This window comes from Megalobrama amblycephala, linkage group LG2 (genome assembly GCF_018812025.1).
Source record: "Megalobrama amblycephala isolate DHTTF-2021 linkage group LG2, ASM1881202v1, whole genome shotgun sequence".
NCBI lineage: Eukaryota > Metazoa > Chordata > Actinopteri > Cypriniformes > Xenocyprididae > Megalobrama > Megalobrama amblycephala.
This window is the reverse complement of record NC_063045.1, coordinates 16,325,535-16,340,697: the sequence shown is the minus strand read 5'-3', so window position 1 is coordinate 16,340,697 and position 15,163 is coordinate 16,325,535. Positions and strand designations below refer to the sequence as shown.

Sequence of the window (15,163 nt, the reverse complement as noted above, 5' to 3'; positions counted from 1 at the left end):
TGCCATTATGTACTGCAATACCTTTGTATATGTGAGTGAGTTGAACATGGATTGTGACAGGCTTGTAGTTTTAAGTCCAAAATCATTGCCATCAGCATGCTTACGATGTAATCCCCTTGTGTATATATGAAGTTAAAACGCCATACTTAATAGTACAGTGCAAGGGAAGAAAAGGCTTATGCTAGACAGTCATTCCATAAGATGTGAAGTACTAATTTGCATTTAAAAGGCATAAATCTTGATCATAGGTGGTAGAGCTCTCATGGAATGGAGTTTCACACACTTGACAAGATCCATTATGAACGGCCTTTGTCAAGACGTCACTGGAGTTTTTCTGCTCCATTATGACGTCAACAAACATGGCTTGAAGGTCAGTTAAACTGAAAGGTCTTTGATTGGAGGCATGACCGCTGCATAAAGCATTGATGATCTATGGCTCTGATCTGTCATGCAAGAGCGGTTGGTAAAATTCACAGAGCTGGGACAAATGTTTCGCTGATCGATACATTTTGCTTTTATAATTCAGGGGCCTTTAAAAAAATAAATAAAAATTAATTGTAACATTTAAAAAAAATATATGAGCAAGTCTAAAAACCTGAACTATTTTTATTCCATAATGTATTTTGTGACACCAATCTCTACCGGATTAAAAATCCTTATCCAGGATTAATCTGTAAATTAATCTGTAAATGCATTGGTCAAACGATGTGGAAACCCTGTAAAACCTTTTAGATTGGGGTTCTCAAGTCATTCTGAATAACTTCTTTTATGTTCAGCAGAAGAAAGAAATTCATTGAGGTTTGAAACAACTTGAGGGTGAGTAAATGACAGAATTGTCATTTTCGCCCTTTAATGTTTCTTTATAGGTAGAACTACTGTATTCGAAGCATCCTTAACCCATCATAACAGGGTCTTGCCCTCCAGACAGCAGTGTTCTTCTCACCCACTTTTCGGCTGTCGCAGATTGGCGGGTCGAGCGATTCAGACAAGAGGGTGATGGGAAAGACTTGAAGTCTCCCAGGAGGGTATGAGAGTGTTGCTGTCGCCAAGGAAACCAATGACGGGGAATGGAGTTTAACAATAAACCCTACTGTGAAATGAGTGAGTGGTGTTTATTCTCTTCTTTTCTCCCCTCACCTTGCATGTGTCAAAGAACATAAATGAATCCATGTGAGCCATACATAGCTTGTTAGAACACTAGGCACTCTTGGCCGTTTGGCTGCCCAACTGTGAACTTTTTATTCATTTTCTAGGTCAAGCCTGTTGTCTCGTTATTCCTGATCTTTATTTCTGTCCTAGTTATAACCATCAAACCAAACTTTTGAAATAGAGGCACACAGTGTGACTGGGCAATGGCACTTGACATGAGTTCATACTGAATTTAGTGAACAAACTTCTACAAAACGGACGGTCAAAAATCTTTTAACTGGCTTGAATTCTGAACATACATAGGCTATGCTACATTTAGCATTAAAGAACATTGTCACATTTTTACTCACCCTTTTGTTCCAAACCTGTACGAACAGGGTTAGTTCAATGACCTCAAAAGGTGCAATGACGTTGCTGCCTATGTGTGGTTCGGAAACCCTTGGATTTCATCAAAAATATCTTAATTTGTGTTCAGAAGATGAATGAAGGTCTTACAAGGTCTTTGGGACAACATGAGGGTGGGTAATTAATAACAGAAATTTCATTTTTGGGTGAACACACCCTTTAAGATTCTTCTGTGGAAGAATGTACTGGTAATTTTTGTAAATAAGGTTTTCTTTTTCTTTTACTTCAAAAAGGACACAAAAGCATCATAAAAGTTTCGTAAACGTGTTCCATACGAGTTGTTCGCTATATTCCATGTCTTTGGAAGTCATACGATTTAGGTTTGTGTGAGAAACCAATCTAAATTTAGGCCGTTTTGTTCTGTTTCTCACACAAATATCATATGGCTTCAGACTTTAAATATAACACATGAGTGATGTGAACTTTACTTTTTTTCTTCTTTTTTTGTAGTTCTTTTACATCACTTTTTGAAAGCTCCAGTTCCACAGAACAAAGTCATACAGGGATGACGCGAGTAAATAATCGTGTGAGAGTACATGTCCATAACTCAATGATTTATTCTCTATTCCTGGAGCCCCACAGCATCACCTCGGGGTTTCTTTCCCCTCAGGTCACTATTTGGAACCTGTTCTATTTCTGCTCCTGTAAAAATCTATTTGTTGCCATAGATATGGCAAGGTCTCCAGGGAAACCAATGGCCAGATCGCGGCAGAAGATAGGCAAGTGATTTAAATTAAATTAAGTCAAGTGCTTTTGTGCTCCACTGACTTCACTTTTTCAGAAGAGTCAATTTTAGCAATGACTGAGCAACTAACAAGCGATGGTGAAGTACTTATTTTGTACATCCTCTTCTGTGAGAACAGATTTAATCAACTTCAACCATTACGGCTACTCACTGTTGCTATTGCTAAAGCTAATTATATGAGCAAATTGCGATAATGTGCAGGAAATTATTAATCACAAAGATTTGAAAGATTATGGTAATGAGAACATTTCAGATTCAGAAAAGAACAAATAGAATATATTAATAAATAATATATAATACATAAATGTCTTTAAAATTGTCAATGGCTATTAATAAAAATAGCATTATAAACTTAAGCTAAATGTTAATTATTATTTTAAACATCATTGATTACAACTCACAACGTTCATTGTGATATATATGAACAACCAGGAACACTGACCAGAAGACTCAAGCCTTGACAATTCTTCTTGGTTCATTTTGGGAAGTGGTGGACAAAGTACACAAATTGAGCACTTGAGTAAAAGTACAGATACCCTATTAAAATATTACTCCAGTAAAAGTATTAAGTACTCCTTTTACTCGAGTGAAAGTACAAAAGTACTTGATTTTTAATGTATTTAAGTATTAAAAGTAAAAAGTACTGATCGATATTTAATAATTTTATATTATATATTTTATATAATCCTACAGCTAAAATACCTGGGGGAGGTGGGGTTGCTGGGTCTGACATCATTATGAATTATTAAGAATTGTCAAATAGCCAGCACTAGTCAGTAAGGGAGATTAATGGATGCAGATACTTGATCTGCAAGTAAGAAAACGCTTTAATTTATTTATTTTTTTTATTTTTTACCAAAACATGTACACTATCAAAACATTAAATAGCCTATATTAAAATATCAATTTAAGTTACTTTTCATGGTCAAACAAGTGAAAAAAAAAAAAAAAAAAAAAAAAATTTCTATATATATATATATATATATATATATATATATATATATATATATATATAAAAATGAGGAAGAACAAAATGTGTTGACAAACAAAATGAAAACAAACCTTACATATGGCAAAATGCATAACATTTTATGAAGAATGTATGCTATGCAAACAAAGTTTTATATCACAGTCAGCGGGGAAATTTGCATTATTTTATTGTTTTGTTTAATTTTCTACCTAAAACCAGTGGTGTAAAGTATTTGAGTAAATGTAATTAGTTACTGTACTTAAGTATCTTTTTGGCTACTTTGTAGTTGTACTGAGTATCAAATATATTAGCAACTTTTACTCTCTACTTGACTACATTTTTGAACAAGTAAATGTACTTTTTACTCCAAAACATTTGTGATGAGTAATGCAATTACATATTACATTTTGCATGGCACCTAACTTTTTCTGCAGCAGTTTGTTTCTGATATAAAGAAGCGATATCGCCATCTAAGCGCACTGAAGGTAGTATATCTTGTGCGTTTTGCTTTTATTCACCCAAACTTGTCAGCAAGGCTACTTTATGTGAATGCGAGTGCATTAACAGGTAGTGTCTGAATTGCAGGTGTTTGATGTAGCAGATGAGGTAAAGACTGCAGCCGGTGATGAGGCCGAAACCGCTGCAAACAGACTTTTACTATTTAATTTTACTTAACATTATTTTATTTATCCATTATATTGACCTTTTTGAAGGATATTGGTTTACTTATGGCCTTTTTGTGCACTTGAGCTTAACGGAGACTTGAGAGTTTGCAGATGTTTAAGAGGCTGTTGTGTCGACCTTGATTTATTGCAATATTGAGGTGTTCAGTTTTATTTTTATTTTAGAAAATAAACATGATTTCTCATCTACAAATACATTTTTTCTTATTTTCACCGGCATGTCTCTTAGGTGTCGAGGACTAGTGCATCTTTGAGCATAACATACTTAATTACTGTTAAGATCAGATACTCTAAGACTTTTACTCATGTCGTATTAGAATTGGTGACTTGTAACTTGTAAATTAATGGAGTCATTTTTGCTGTAAAGAATCTACTTTTACTCAAGTATGGTTTCAGGTACGTTACTCTTTACACCTCTGCCTAAAACCTAAGTTACCCCGTTGAGACGGTAATACACAAATGGACATGTCCGCATTCAAGCATTACAGTGGGCTTAAACAGCTCGCCCTTTTACAGCATATTTCGCAAAAAAACTGACAGTCGTGACCAAAACATGATTTTCATTTACAATAATCAATCCTAAAATTCCACACTAGTAACTTACTTTTCGCGCCATCACTCGTCCTCACACTCAACTCCCGTTCTTGGCTCATTTTGAGTCTGACTTGTGAATTCAGTGAATTGTGAACTGGAGAAGACTCGCTCTGACCGGATCATTTGAGTCGGCGAGCTGTTGACTCGAGAACTGCTGCTATCGGATCAGTGCAATACACGAATGAATCGTTCGGTGAGATTTGAGAACCGATTCAACAGGTTGGTTGAAAAGAATCAGCTCGTTCACGAATCGGTCACCGCTATCGCATCTCGAGCAGGTTACCATTTCCTCAGTTCAAAATAACGAGGAACTACATGTTGGAGTAAAAAGTACGATATTATGCTTCAAAATGTAATGAAGTAAAAGTTTCTCAAAATAAAATTACTCCATTAGAGTAGATACTTGAAAACGTAGACTTAACTCATTTTGATAGTACATGATAAAAATGATTCCACATAATTTCTTGATAAAAAATTTTTTTGCAGTAAATATTGCGTCGAGGTGTGGCTGAACTGGATGAAGACCCACAGAATAAAACAAAAGTGTTTTAATAACCTACACTTCCGAGCTCCGTACAATCAACATTGGAAAAATGGTTTGTTTGGGTTTTTTTCTGAATAATAGCTGGTTCTCCGTTTCCAGTGAACCCTAACTTGACTTTATTTCAGGTACTACAACATGCATATCCTTTTAACAATATTTAAAACAATAATCTTTCAATCAAACAGGCACAGCACGCGTTTTTTAAACCCAGCATTTAGCCCTGATTGTTTTCAGTGCTCGGCTTCGCTGAATCGTTTCCTCTGATTGGTTCGTTCAGGAGCGCGTGTCTGCTGTAGGACTATATAAGCGCAACAGGCGACCGGCGGATCTGAACCTCTCTCACCGCAGGCTGGGGGAAAGACAGCACACAGACAGACTAATGAACACTGAAGTGCCTGTAAAGGTGAATACTGTGTGAGGATTCGCAACGGAGAGGAAAATCATTAACAAATCCAGTAAGTAATTTACTTTTAATGCAAGAGGTTTAAAAGTTTACTTTTCTTGAACTTCATTGTAATTAAGAATTGTAATTATTTGGTAGGCTAGCCTATATTAGACGATTTATTAGAAATGACTGATTTATTTTACATTTCAAAAAGGATGCACTAAGAAATTCTTTCATATCGAAACTCATCATAAGCTTTGTCTTGTTATGCTTAAATCAAAATACACATTTAAGATGCATTCACTGTCCTTTTTTGTGGGTTCAATAGCCTACTAGTACATATGAAATGGATACAACTGGTTACCCCTTTTTTCTTTTGTAGAGGAAAAGCTGGATGTTACATATTTCAAATTAAACAAAAGGAATCTGCCGATTGAGATTATGTAATTTTGTTTTTTAAACACCACAGACAACAATGTCAGTTTTTAATGAATTAATTCTGTTTAATTTAGCTGTAGTGTCAGTTGTCAGAGAAGTTGAACTCTGAATCAGACAAACCATCAGCATGTTCAGTGCAACCTGTTGCTATTGTTGTGCATTCAGTCTCAGTTTGGATATTCAGTCACTTTTGTGTTAATCTTAACATCTTATCATATCCAAACGTTGTTGCTGTTTTGTTTTTTGTTTTTGGCAAGACTAAATCTACCTAAATTAGTTGTTCTCAATTCATCCGAAGTACCCCAGACTGCACATTTTGGATGTCGCCTTATCTGTCACACCCAGTGAAGGTCTCTTCAGCTCGAGCTTCTCTTGAGCTGATGATATTAATCAGGTGTGTTACATAAGGACAGAATGTCCAGTGATTGGGTACTCCAGGACCAGGACTGGGAATAATAAAGGGAAAAAATTAAATCTGCATGGTGCCAGAAAGAAATGTCAGATACTTTTGTTTCTCCTTCGGTTTTCTTTGTCTACAGTCATAGTTTTTCAAATATCATTATATTTGTTTAATCTATATTTGTCTGTATTTGTTGATCTTGATATTCCTTTTGTCAGGTAATTTGTTTTAAATGCCACGTCACACCAAGTATACTTTAAATGAGCTTCATGTGCTTGCACGGCATGTAGTTTTACTCTTTAATCAAGAAGTCAAGAAGAGACTTGAACCTCCACCCACCTCACAAAAAAAAAAAAAAAAACGTACAAAAAAACATCTTAATCTGTTGTCACCTAGTGTAAAATGCACGGAAACAGAATGATCGCATTCGCTTGAGGAGATAACAACAGCAACAGTGTGCAGCTTAAACACTTTGCAACTTAAATAACTTTGCAATAAATTGCATCCCTCTGAAAATGACTGTATATGTCACCCTACAACATTACATGTGTGGGACAACTGTTCATGATATAATGGTACATTGTTATTGTAATGGTAAACAGTAAAGTATGATTAGCTGTGCGTACCTAAGGCTCAATGCTGAACGTTTTGTTGCTTGTTACAGACGACAGTGCATCACCCAGTGGGATAAGCCCAGAGGGATCATGTGGGTTCTGGAGAAGATCCGGGACTCAGTTGAAACAAATGTGCTCCGGCAAGGAGAGGCAGGTGACAAGGGGAAGGCGCCTGTCTATAGCAATGTCCTCACACCCGATAAGATTCCAGATTTCTTCATCCCTCCAAAGCTGGTAAGCTGCCCACCAGAGACAGAAGCTTCTGACGTCAAGTCCAAAGAAAGTCTGAGACCCTCAACGTCTGAGCAAACAATCAGCAACAAGAAGATCAGCAGCCCTCGTAGCCCACGATTGGTCAGCAAGTTGGCAGGAGACACCAAGAACCTGCTTAGGGCGGCAAACCGCCACATCATTCAGATCGAGAGCGCGGACGACGTTGTAGCAGGTGACACAAATGCTGACCCTCAATCCCAGACCGCCATGTCACTTCCTTACATTCCAAAGACTCAGACTTCTTATGGCTTTGCCACGTTGATGGAGAGTCCCCACACCCGGCGAAAAGAATCCCTGTTCCACTGTGACCACACCAGCCCAGTAACATCACCCAACACCCAACGCAAGTCCCAAAGCAAGAGCAGCAATGAGGGGAATCACCTCAACCCTCCGGACTTCAGCACCTCGCACATAAACCCCTACCGATACTTTAGCGGTGGCGAGAGCGACACTTGCTCTTCGGCAGAGTCCTCCCCATTCAGTTCGCCACTGCTCTCTCGTTCCGCCTCCTTACTCAAGATCTTCACCCATGAGACACAGGCCAAGGTCGCAAAAGGTAAGCGGACATTTGCCAGGCATAGTTCCTTGTCCACTGACGAGTGCAGCTCGGCAGAGCCAAGCCCTAACGTTCCTAGACGGAGCCACTGTTCCACCTTGCAAGGTGGTGGAGCTCTGGACCATCTTCATGGCGCGGACCGTCAACACAAAGAGCACACCATCAACATGCACAAAGGAGGCACCGTCCGACTTTGTTCAGACTACGACCCAGGTACAGCCCGCCTGCGAATCCGCATTATGGCGGCAGAGGACTTGTATGATCCCATGTTTGACATTAAGAGCATCAACTGTTGCGTGTCGCTCTACCTCAATCCAGGCAAGTTGCAGAAGCAGAGGAGCACGATAATCAAGAACAGCCGCAATCCCGTCTTCAACGAGGACTTCTTTTTTGATTCGGTGACTTCGGCTCAGGTTAAGAACCTAGCTTTGAAGATCAAGGTTGTGAATAAAGGCACTAGCCTGAAAAGAGACGTGCTGTTAGGTGAAAGGGAGGTCCCTTTGTGCAAGCTCTTGTCTGGATTTTAGGTCTTCAGAATGGGACACTGGGACACTGTCTTCAAAGGTGAAAAAAAGGTCTTCTGTTCTACTTGCTTCATTGTCTTTCACGAAGCCTGATACGGTGGTTGAATTAGTATTCACAAATTCTGGAAAAACAAAACAAAAACATACATACTTAGGCGTAATTTGTGGGTGGGATGGTGGGACATGTCCCCACCACTTTTTCCAGGGTTGATATTGTCCCCACCACTTTTTTAACACACTTCGTGGCACGGATGTACCTAATACAAAGTAAACATCTCCAGTTGTCTATCAAAGTATTCATTTCATTTGTTTATGCTAAATAAGAGGCGATATGTCGCTAGAATGTGTTGTTTTTTAAATCATGCCTAGTGCTCGTTGCCACTGATTTCAGTGGCGGTGGCTCGTGCACAGTCTTCACACAGATGAGCGCTTCAATCTTTTGCTTAATGCTGTTATGGAGACTCTCTATTCGTTTCGGTGAAATCCAAAACAAAAGGCACACAAATGTGTCCCTACTCTTGATATACAATCACTGATGAACATATTTGGTTTTAATGAGAAAAACAAAACAAAAAACTATACTAGGGTGGATTAGAATCCAGAACCTTTGAAACGCTTAACAAAAAGTCTATGACAAAGTCTTTTTGTATGTTGCCTTCTGTATTTTGGTTGTTCTACTCATTTAGCCTAATTAAAACCAAGCGTTTACCTTTTTGATTGTAAAGACTTTTTTTCCACAGAGCCGCGGTCCTTTGAAGCTACACAATGGCCCTCTGTGCTAATGTTAGCTTTGATCCTGGATGCATCTGCTGTCTAATTTGAAGGATAAATAACCAGACTGAACAATCTTGCGTCACACTGCATGTGTTTGCGTAAACTTGTAAATGTGATGATGTATTCTTGCAACAATGTACAGAATGTCATTTGGTGAAACCCAGAAGCCTTACTAAAGAGAGATTTTTGCATGTTTAGAATTTGCTCAAATTGGATCGTTCCTTGACTGAGTGTGATTATCTGTATCTATTTGTTGGATATCATATGAAATGAGTGCTCTGGCTTGGACTCTTTGTCAAAAGCCTTTTATGAAACCGGGTCCATATAAAACACTTTCTTTGAAAGTCTTTCCATGCACACTACTTACCCAGAGGAAAGTACAAAGTGAAATATCAACTAACATTTGTGTTATATTAAATTAAAATTCCAATCTATGCCACATTCCACCTGCAGTTAAAAATATTCTCAATTCATATGGAAAGGAAACAGAAGTGTATATGCTTGCTGCATGTGTCATTATGCAAATGAGTGATCTGATATGCAGTGTGTTTTTTCAACAGACTGAAGAGACCATATGAATAAATATTTCAAGTGGTTGAAATATGGCATGAATATGATAATGGATGGATGGATTTGTGGACTTTCTTTCTGGATTGAGATATTTTACTAGTAAAATCAGGAAAATGGCTATTACTTGGAAGGAATATCTAGCCTCCTTTGACGATTCATAATAAATTATACAAATTTAGTAAGTGTTTATTCCTTTCCTGGCTCCACTTTATAAATAAAGAGCAGAAAATACCTATTTGAGGTAATGAGCTGGCTAGTGCTCATTAAAATGTTTTAAAAAACAACAAAAAAATTGGCCCCATTGATACTAGCTAATAGACGGTTGTTACACAAGCAATGCAGGGAATGGAAAGAACGTTTCTATATTTATGATCTGTGGATTGTGCAGTAATTATTTGAGTGCCAAAAGCATATGAAGCTTTTCATTTACATTCAGGTGTTTCATTAAGTCTTTAATTTCCTAAACCACTCGAATGCTGGAGTCTTCCTGTGTTAACAGGTGTACTTTGCAAAATGAAAAAAGTGCCAATCCTATGTACTTGATGTAGAAGTGAACTGTTCACTTGGCGTTTAGTGCGATTTGTTCATAGTGGATCCCGTCAACTCTGGTGTTTGTTACTTGTGTGCATGGATAATATTTTCACTGTGGTAATCAACCTATAATATTTTGTGAGTGTGAGCTGTTTGATGGAAATTTCAGTGTACTTTTTCTGCACCTCTGCATGGATGTTCAACTGGTGTATTTGTATCTTTGATGGACAATGTTTTTTTGTTTTTGTTTTCTTAAGTTTGCAACTCATGAAAGAAATAAAAATAACAAAACATTTGTGGCCATTTTGAATTTTATTTAATTTTGTTTGATTCAGTTTAACTCCACCGGTGCTTTTTGTATACTAGTAATGTGGTGTAGACTCTTTGTTATTATTATTCACCTTACATGATTTGAGGGTATTCTTCATGTGTGGATAATGAATTTATAATAATGAAGGAAGGAAAATGTGCTTTTCAGAGCTGTCCACTCAAATACAGATCTTAATAGATTCAGATAAATGATGTATTAAAATCCATGTTATTTCTCTTTAAAAACACGGTTACATTTAAAATGTTTTGTTATTGAATATCAGTGCAAAATGGTTAGTAAGGACCTTAACTAGAAAATTTAATTCCACTAATGTTATTTTCAATCAGTAGTTTTGTAAGTAACTTTTCTTTGGGGGAAAATAAATCGCTATTTTATTTTCCCCATAACAGTGTTTGAGTTGTACAGAGGCCAATATAAGTAACCATAATAAAAGACTTGAGAGAGTTTTATATTCTGATAATTGTAAATATAAATAAAACCTATGTTTAAAAGAAAATTTTGTCAAATCTTTTATGTGACAAGAATCACCTGGTGACCCCAGACAAAATGTATTTAATTCAGTTATAATAGTTCTACTTTAAAGAGGGACTATTTTGCAAAATTCACTTTTACATGGTATTTGAACACTACAATGGTAACACACACTTTTTTATAATCCCCATAAATCAGTAGCAGTGACTGAAAATAAACTCTTCCAGATTTCCCCCTAAAGTGATGTCACAGTAAGGACAAGCCCCGCCCATGACTGGTGATGATCTGCCTTTTTAGCATAGATCCCGCCCTTAGTGAGCCGCACATAGTCCGTCATGTTTATATCCTCGCAATAGCACCTATTGCCTGCGCCACATAAATATTACAAATGTTCTGTTTTTGGGTGTACCAATTAACATAAGAGTCTCCAGACTCCCAGCATTTGAGCCACTGAGGACACAGTGGATGCATTTTATTTATGAAGGAAATGTGCCTGAAATTAGGTCAAGTCTTATGTTTGTGCGAATCATTTTACGCCGGACTGCTTAGCAAACGAGGGTCAGTTCAACGCTGGATTGCACAAAAGTTGATTCTGAAAGATGCGTCAATACCAACTGTTTGGGCCTAATTTCTAAAATGTTGCACAGAAACTGTCCTAAATTTGATCTTACGATGATTTCTCAGATGTGCGTACATGTGATTCATAGAATGAACATACACACCGAAAACGAGCATACTCCTCTCTTTCAGATGTGAAATCTATAAATCGCAAATGATCTTGAACGTGCTGAATGGTTTCAGTTCTCAGCGTTGTAAACAACACCTAATTAATGTCATTTACATATAAATGATCACCAGTCATCGTCCAAATCCTTTAATTTAGAATGGCGAGCTGCAAGAATAGTTTAAATTTCCCAAAACCTGCAGTAATCTGACAATGAAAAGTGTGTATGTCTGCTCAGACCCTGAGGTGGCTCTAAGCACTTTTCCAAGTCAAAGACTGTTTTTATAAATATGAGCATTGGCGTGGATTTAAGCGTACACACAATCTAAGACTTTATAAATGAGGCCCTTAGTGCTCAAACTTCATAACCAAAACAAGTAAGTATCGCACTTCATGTTTTGTGAATGTTTCCAAATTGCATTTCTGAATGTGCTTGTTAGTATGCTGTACGACTAATGTGGCTAAAGATGATTATATAAATTATAATTAAACAAAACGATACCTGTTCTATCTCTATGTATGTTCTATCTCACATGAGCACCTGTGCAACTATTTATAGACGATCATGATGCAACATGCTAATCGATAAGTTGAATAAAATTAACTCCACAACCACCACATAAATTCATCAACTAATCATTCAGAAACATCCTGTTGTTGCATTATAAAAGTTGTAACTTCTTTCTGAGTCTCTCTATCTGTGTCCCACTCTGGTTTGAACATATAAGGCTGAACAATGTTACTGAAAATTTCTGACATTTTGGCTGCGTGAGATTCTCCAGTAAAGGCTCTGCCCTATTCTGGAAAGGGGGTGGGGAGCAGCAGCTCATTTGCCTTTAAAGGTACAAAAACGGCATGTTTTTGCTCACACCCAAATTGGGGCAAATTGGACATGCTATATTAAATGAGCTGTATGGTATTTTGAGCTGAAGCTTCACAGACACATTCTGGGGACACCTGGGACTTATATTACATTATGTAAAAAGGGGTCCCCTTTAATCATTTTCAACAACACCCATGAAAAGTTAGTTGCCGTTGTGATTAGATATGTGTATCTGAGACTTTTCCTCTGTCCCCTAAAAAGAATGTGACTTCTATGTTATGAGAAAACAAAGTTTAATGCAGTACATGTCTATAGTCACCATGGGAACCCTTTAAAGAAGTTTCAGAGGCTTCTAGATAGGATTCTGAGAAAACCAAAATGTTCAAAAGGGGCTGAAAAGACCAGACATGTCTTTCTGGTAAACAGATAACAGAAGAGGGTCATCTGTCTTCGCTGTCCGCCTGGCCTCCACCTCATTAGACCAGAGAAAAAAGAGGGCGAGAGTAGAGCAGAAAGAAAGACAGAGGTAGCAGAGCATACCTGTTTTTCCAAATGAGCCATCCATAGTTTCACCCCTCTTTCTCAGAGTCTGTCTCTATGACGGCCATACTTAATATGATCAATTCTGCCTCTTTTCTTAACTAGATTTTCTTCAACTCTCCTGATTAGATTCAGCATTTTTTCCAGTAAGTAAAACCACAATATTCACAGAAGCTGACAGTAGCATCTTTGATTAACATTTCATACACACAAACAACACTAAAGAACTAGGAGAAACTATTACTAACATTTACCAAGCGTCAATAAAATACTTATTTATTACGCAGCTTTTCTGGAATACTTGATTCTAACTGGTCAAGAGCGGTCAGATATTTCCGTCTGAGAAAGTTGTAACTGAAACCGCAACTATTTTCACATCTTGTCTCGTATCACACTGCCGATTTGCGCCCGCTTTTTGTGCAAACGCAACAGACACCACGAAAATGACCTGATTCTGAAATCGCGTACTGTCTGAGTAGGTAGGCCTACTACATTCACTGTTGCCAACTATTTTCAAAGGAAAGTAGCTAAAGCCTGCCCAAAAAGTCGCTAAATGTCGCTAGATGACGTCATGGGTAAATTAGCATATTCGTGACGTCATCACGCCGGTTGCATTCTGCCTGCCTAATGTGTTTTCTCTCCTAATCCGTGCTCACATAGCCTACTGTATTTTAATACAATATAATATAATATAGCCGAATGTCAAATAAAGCTGTTCTCATATATATATATATATATATATATATATATATATATATATATATATATATATATGCCTATATAATTTTTTATTTTTTTGACCGGCAACAAAACGCGTATGATATAATGAATGACATTTTTATACATTTGTAAATTACATGAATTCAGAGAGTTCGGAAACTGGATGAACTAAAGCTCTGTGATAGTGAGTAAAATAAAGTGATAATAAGCACACGAGAAAAATGGAAATTAAAACCATCAAACTAAATTCTTTAAATATAAAACAAAGGAGAATCAGAAATAGTGTTTGGTCCGTGGCAACACTGTGTGCTCGTATGTACTCGCTTATTCACGTCTGTCAGATGCCGTGCACTCAACGGTGCTGCTGCTCCTCTCAGCCACTCAATGACGGCAGCGGGAAAGCAAGACCTCGCGCTCACAGGACAGTGCTGGTGACATTTGAAAAGTTACTGAGGTTTGTCCAAAAAGTCGCTAGATTTGTCGCTAGGCGCTTTTTTGAAAAATTGTCGCTAAAGGGGTCTGAAAAGTCGCTAAATCTAGCGACAAAGTCGCTAAGTTGGCAACACTGACTACATTTGAATTTGAGTTTACTTCATGACCGTTAAAATTACGTTCTATATAGTATGAATATGGGTAGCATGAATGAAATTCGTACGTACTACATCCGCCATGTTGTCATTATCATGTGACCTACCAGCGTCAGTTGCGTCGTTTTACTAGCATTCACAAATCCTCTTCTGTGGCCTCTTGGGATAGTAAAGTGTCCATTAAATCCGCACTTCAGAATCTCACTCGAAGGTGTAGGTCATTTGGGTACCTTTCACCTACTGTTTTTCTGACATACTAGTAGGGAAGTATACGATTTCGGATGCAGCGTAAGACTTAATTTTAATAATTACTGTAATATTATTGCAGTGTTCCTCAAGTTGATTTTGTATGTTGTAGTGAAATATTTGTTCTTTTTATAACAAGCTTTAAAATACTATACAGGTAAGATTATAAAACCATTTAAACTCAAATCAATATTTCATGTCCGCCTATTTATGTGCCATAAATATGAATCTTGTTTTTTTGTGTGATAACTGGTTGATGCGGCAAAACTCCAGCAATCACAGAACATTTTCCTAACGTTCCCATATGGTTCCCAATCGGTTATTTTTTGGAAACCAAATAATATCCTTCTGGGAACCAAAAATGTTAGCTGGGACTGCATTTTGTGAAATAATGAATAATTTCTGCATAATTTGTATTTTATAAATCTAACTGATATTTAGGCTACATTCATTTGTGTCTAGAGTGTTAATCTTGATAAAACGTCTCAGAAGACACAGTTTCATTTGTCACCAGAAATGGCACATTATTCAGGTGCAGACGACAACTACTTCCTCACGATTTGTTG

The 15,163-nt window shown here is 37.3% G+C and overlaps 1 protein-coding gene across 1 annotated transcript; it reads left to right on the top strand.

Annotated features, from left to right (window-relative positions):
- Positions 1 to 5,325: 5,325 nt before the first annotated feature.
- LOC125263828 (C2 calcium-dependent domain-containing protein 4C) lies at positions 5,326 to 10,448 on the top strand. Its single transcript, XM_048183087.1, has 2 exons — positions 5,326 to 5,545; positions 6,978 to 10,448. The coding sequence occupies exon 2, from the start codon at positions 7,018 to 7,020 to the stop codon at positions 8,281 to 8,283; it is 1,266 nt and encodes a 421-aa protein (XP_048039044.1). The 5' UTR covers positions 5,326 to 5,545; positions 6,978 to 7,017; the 3' UTR covers positions 8,284 to 10,448.
- The last annotated feature ends 4,715 nt before the right edge of the window (positions 10,449 to 15,163 follow it).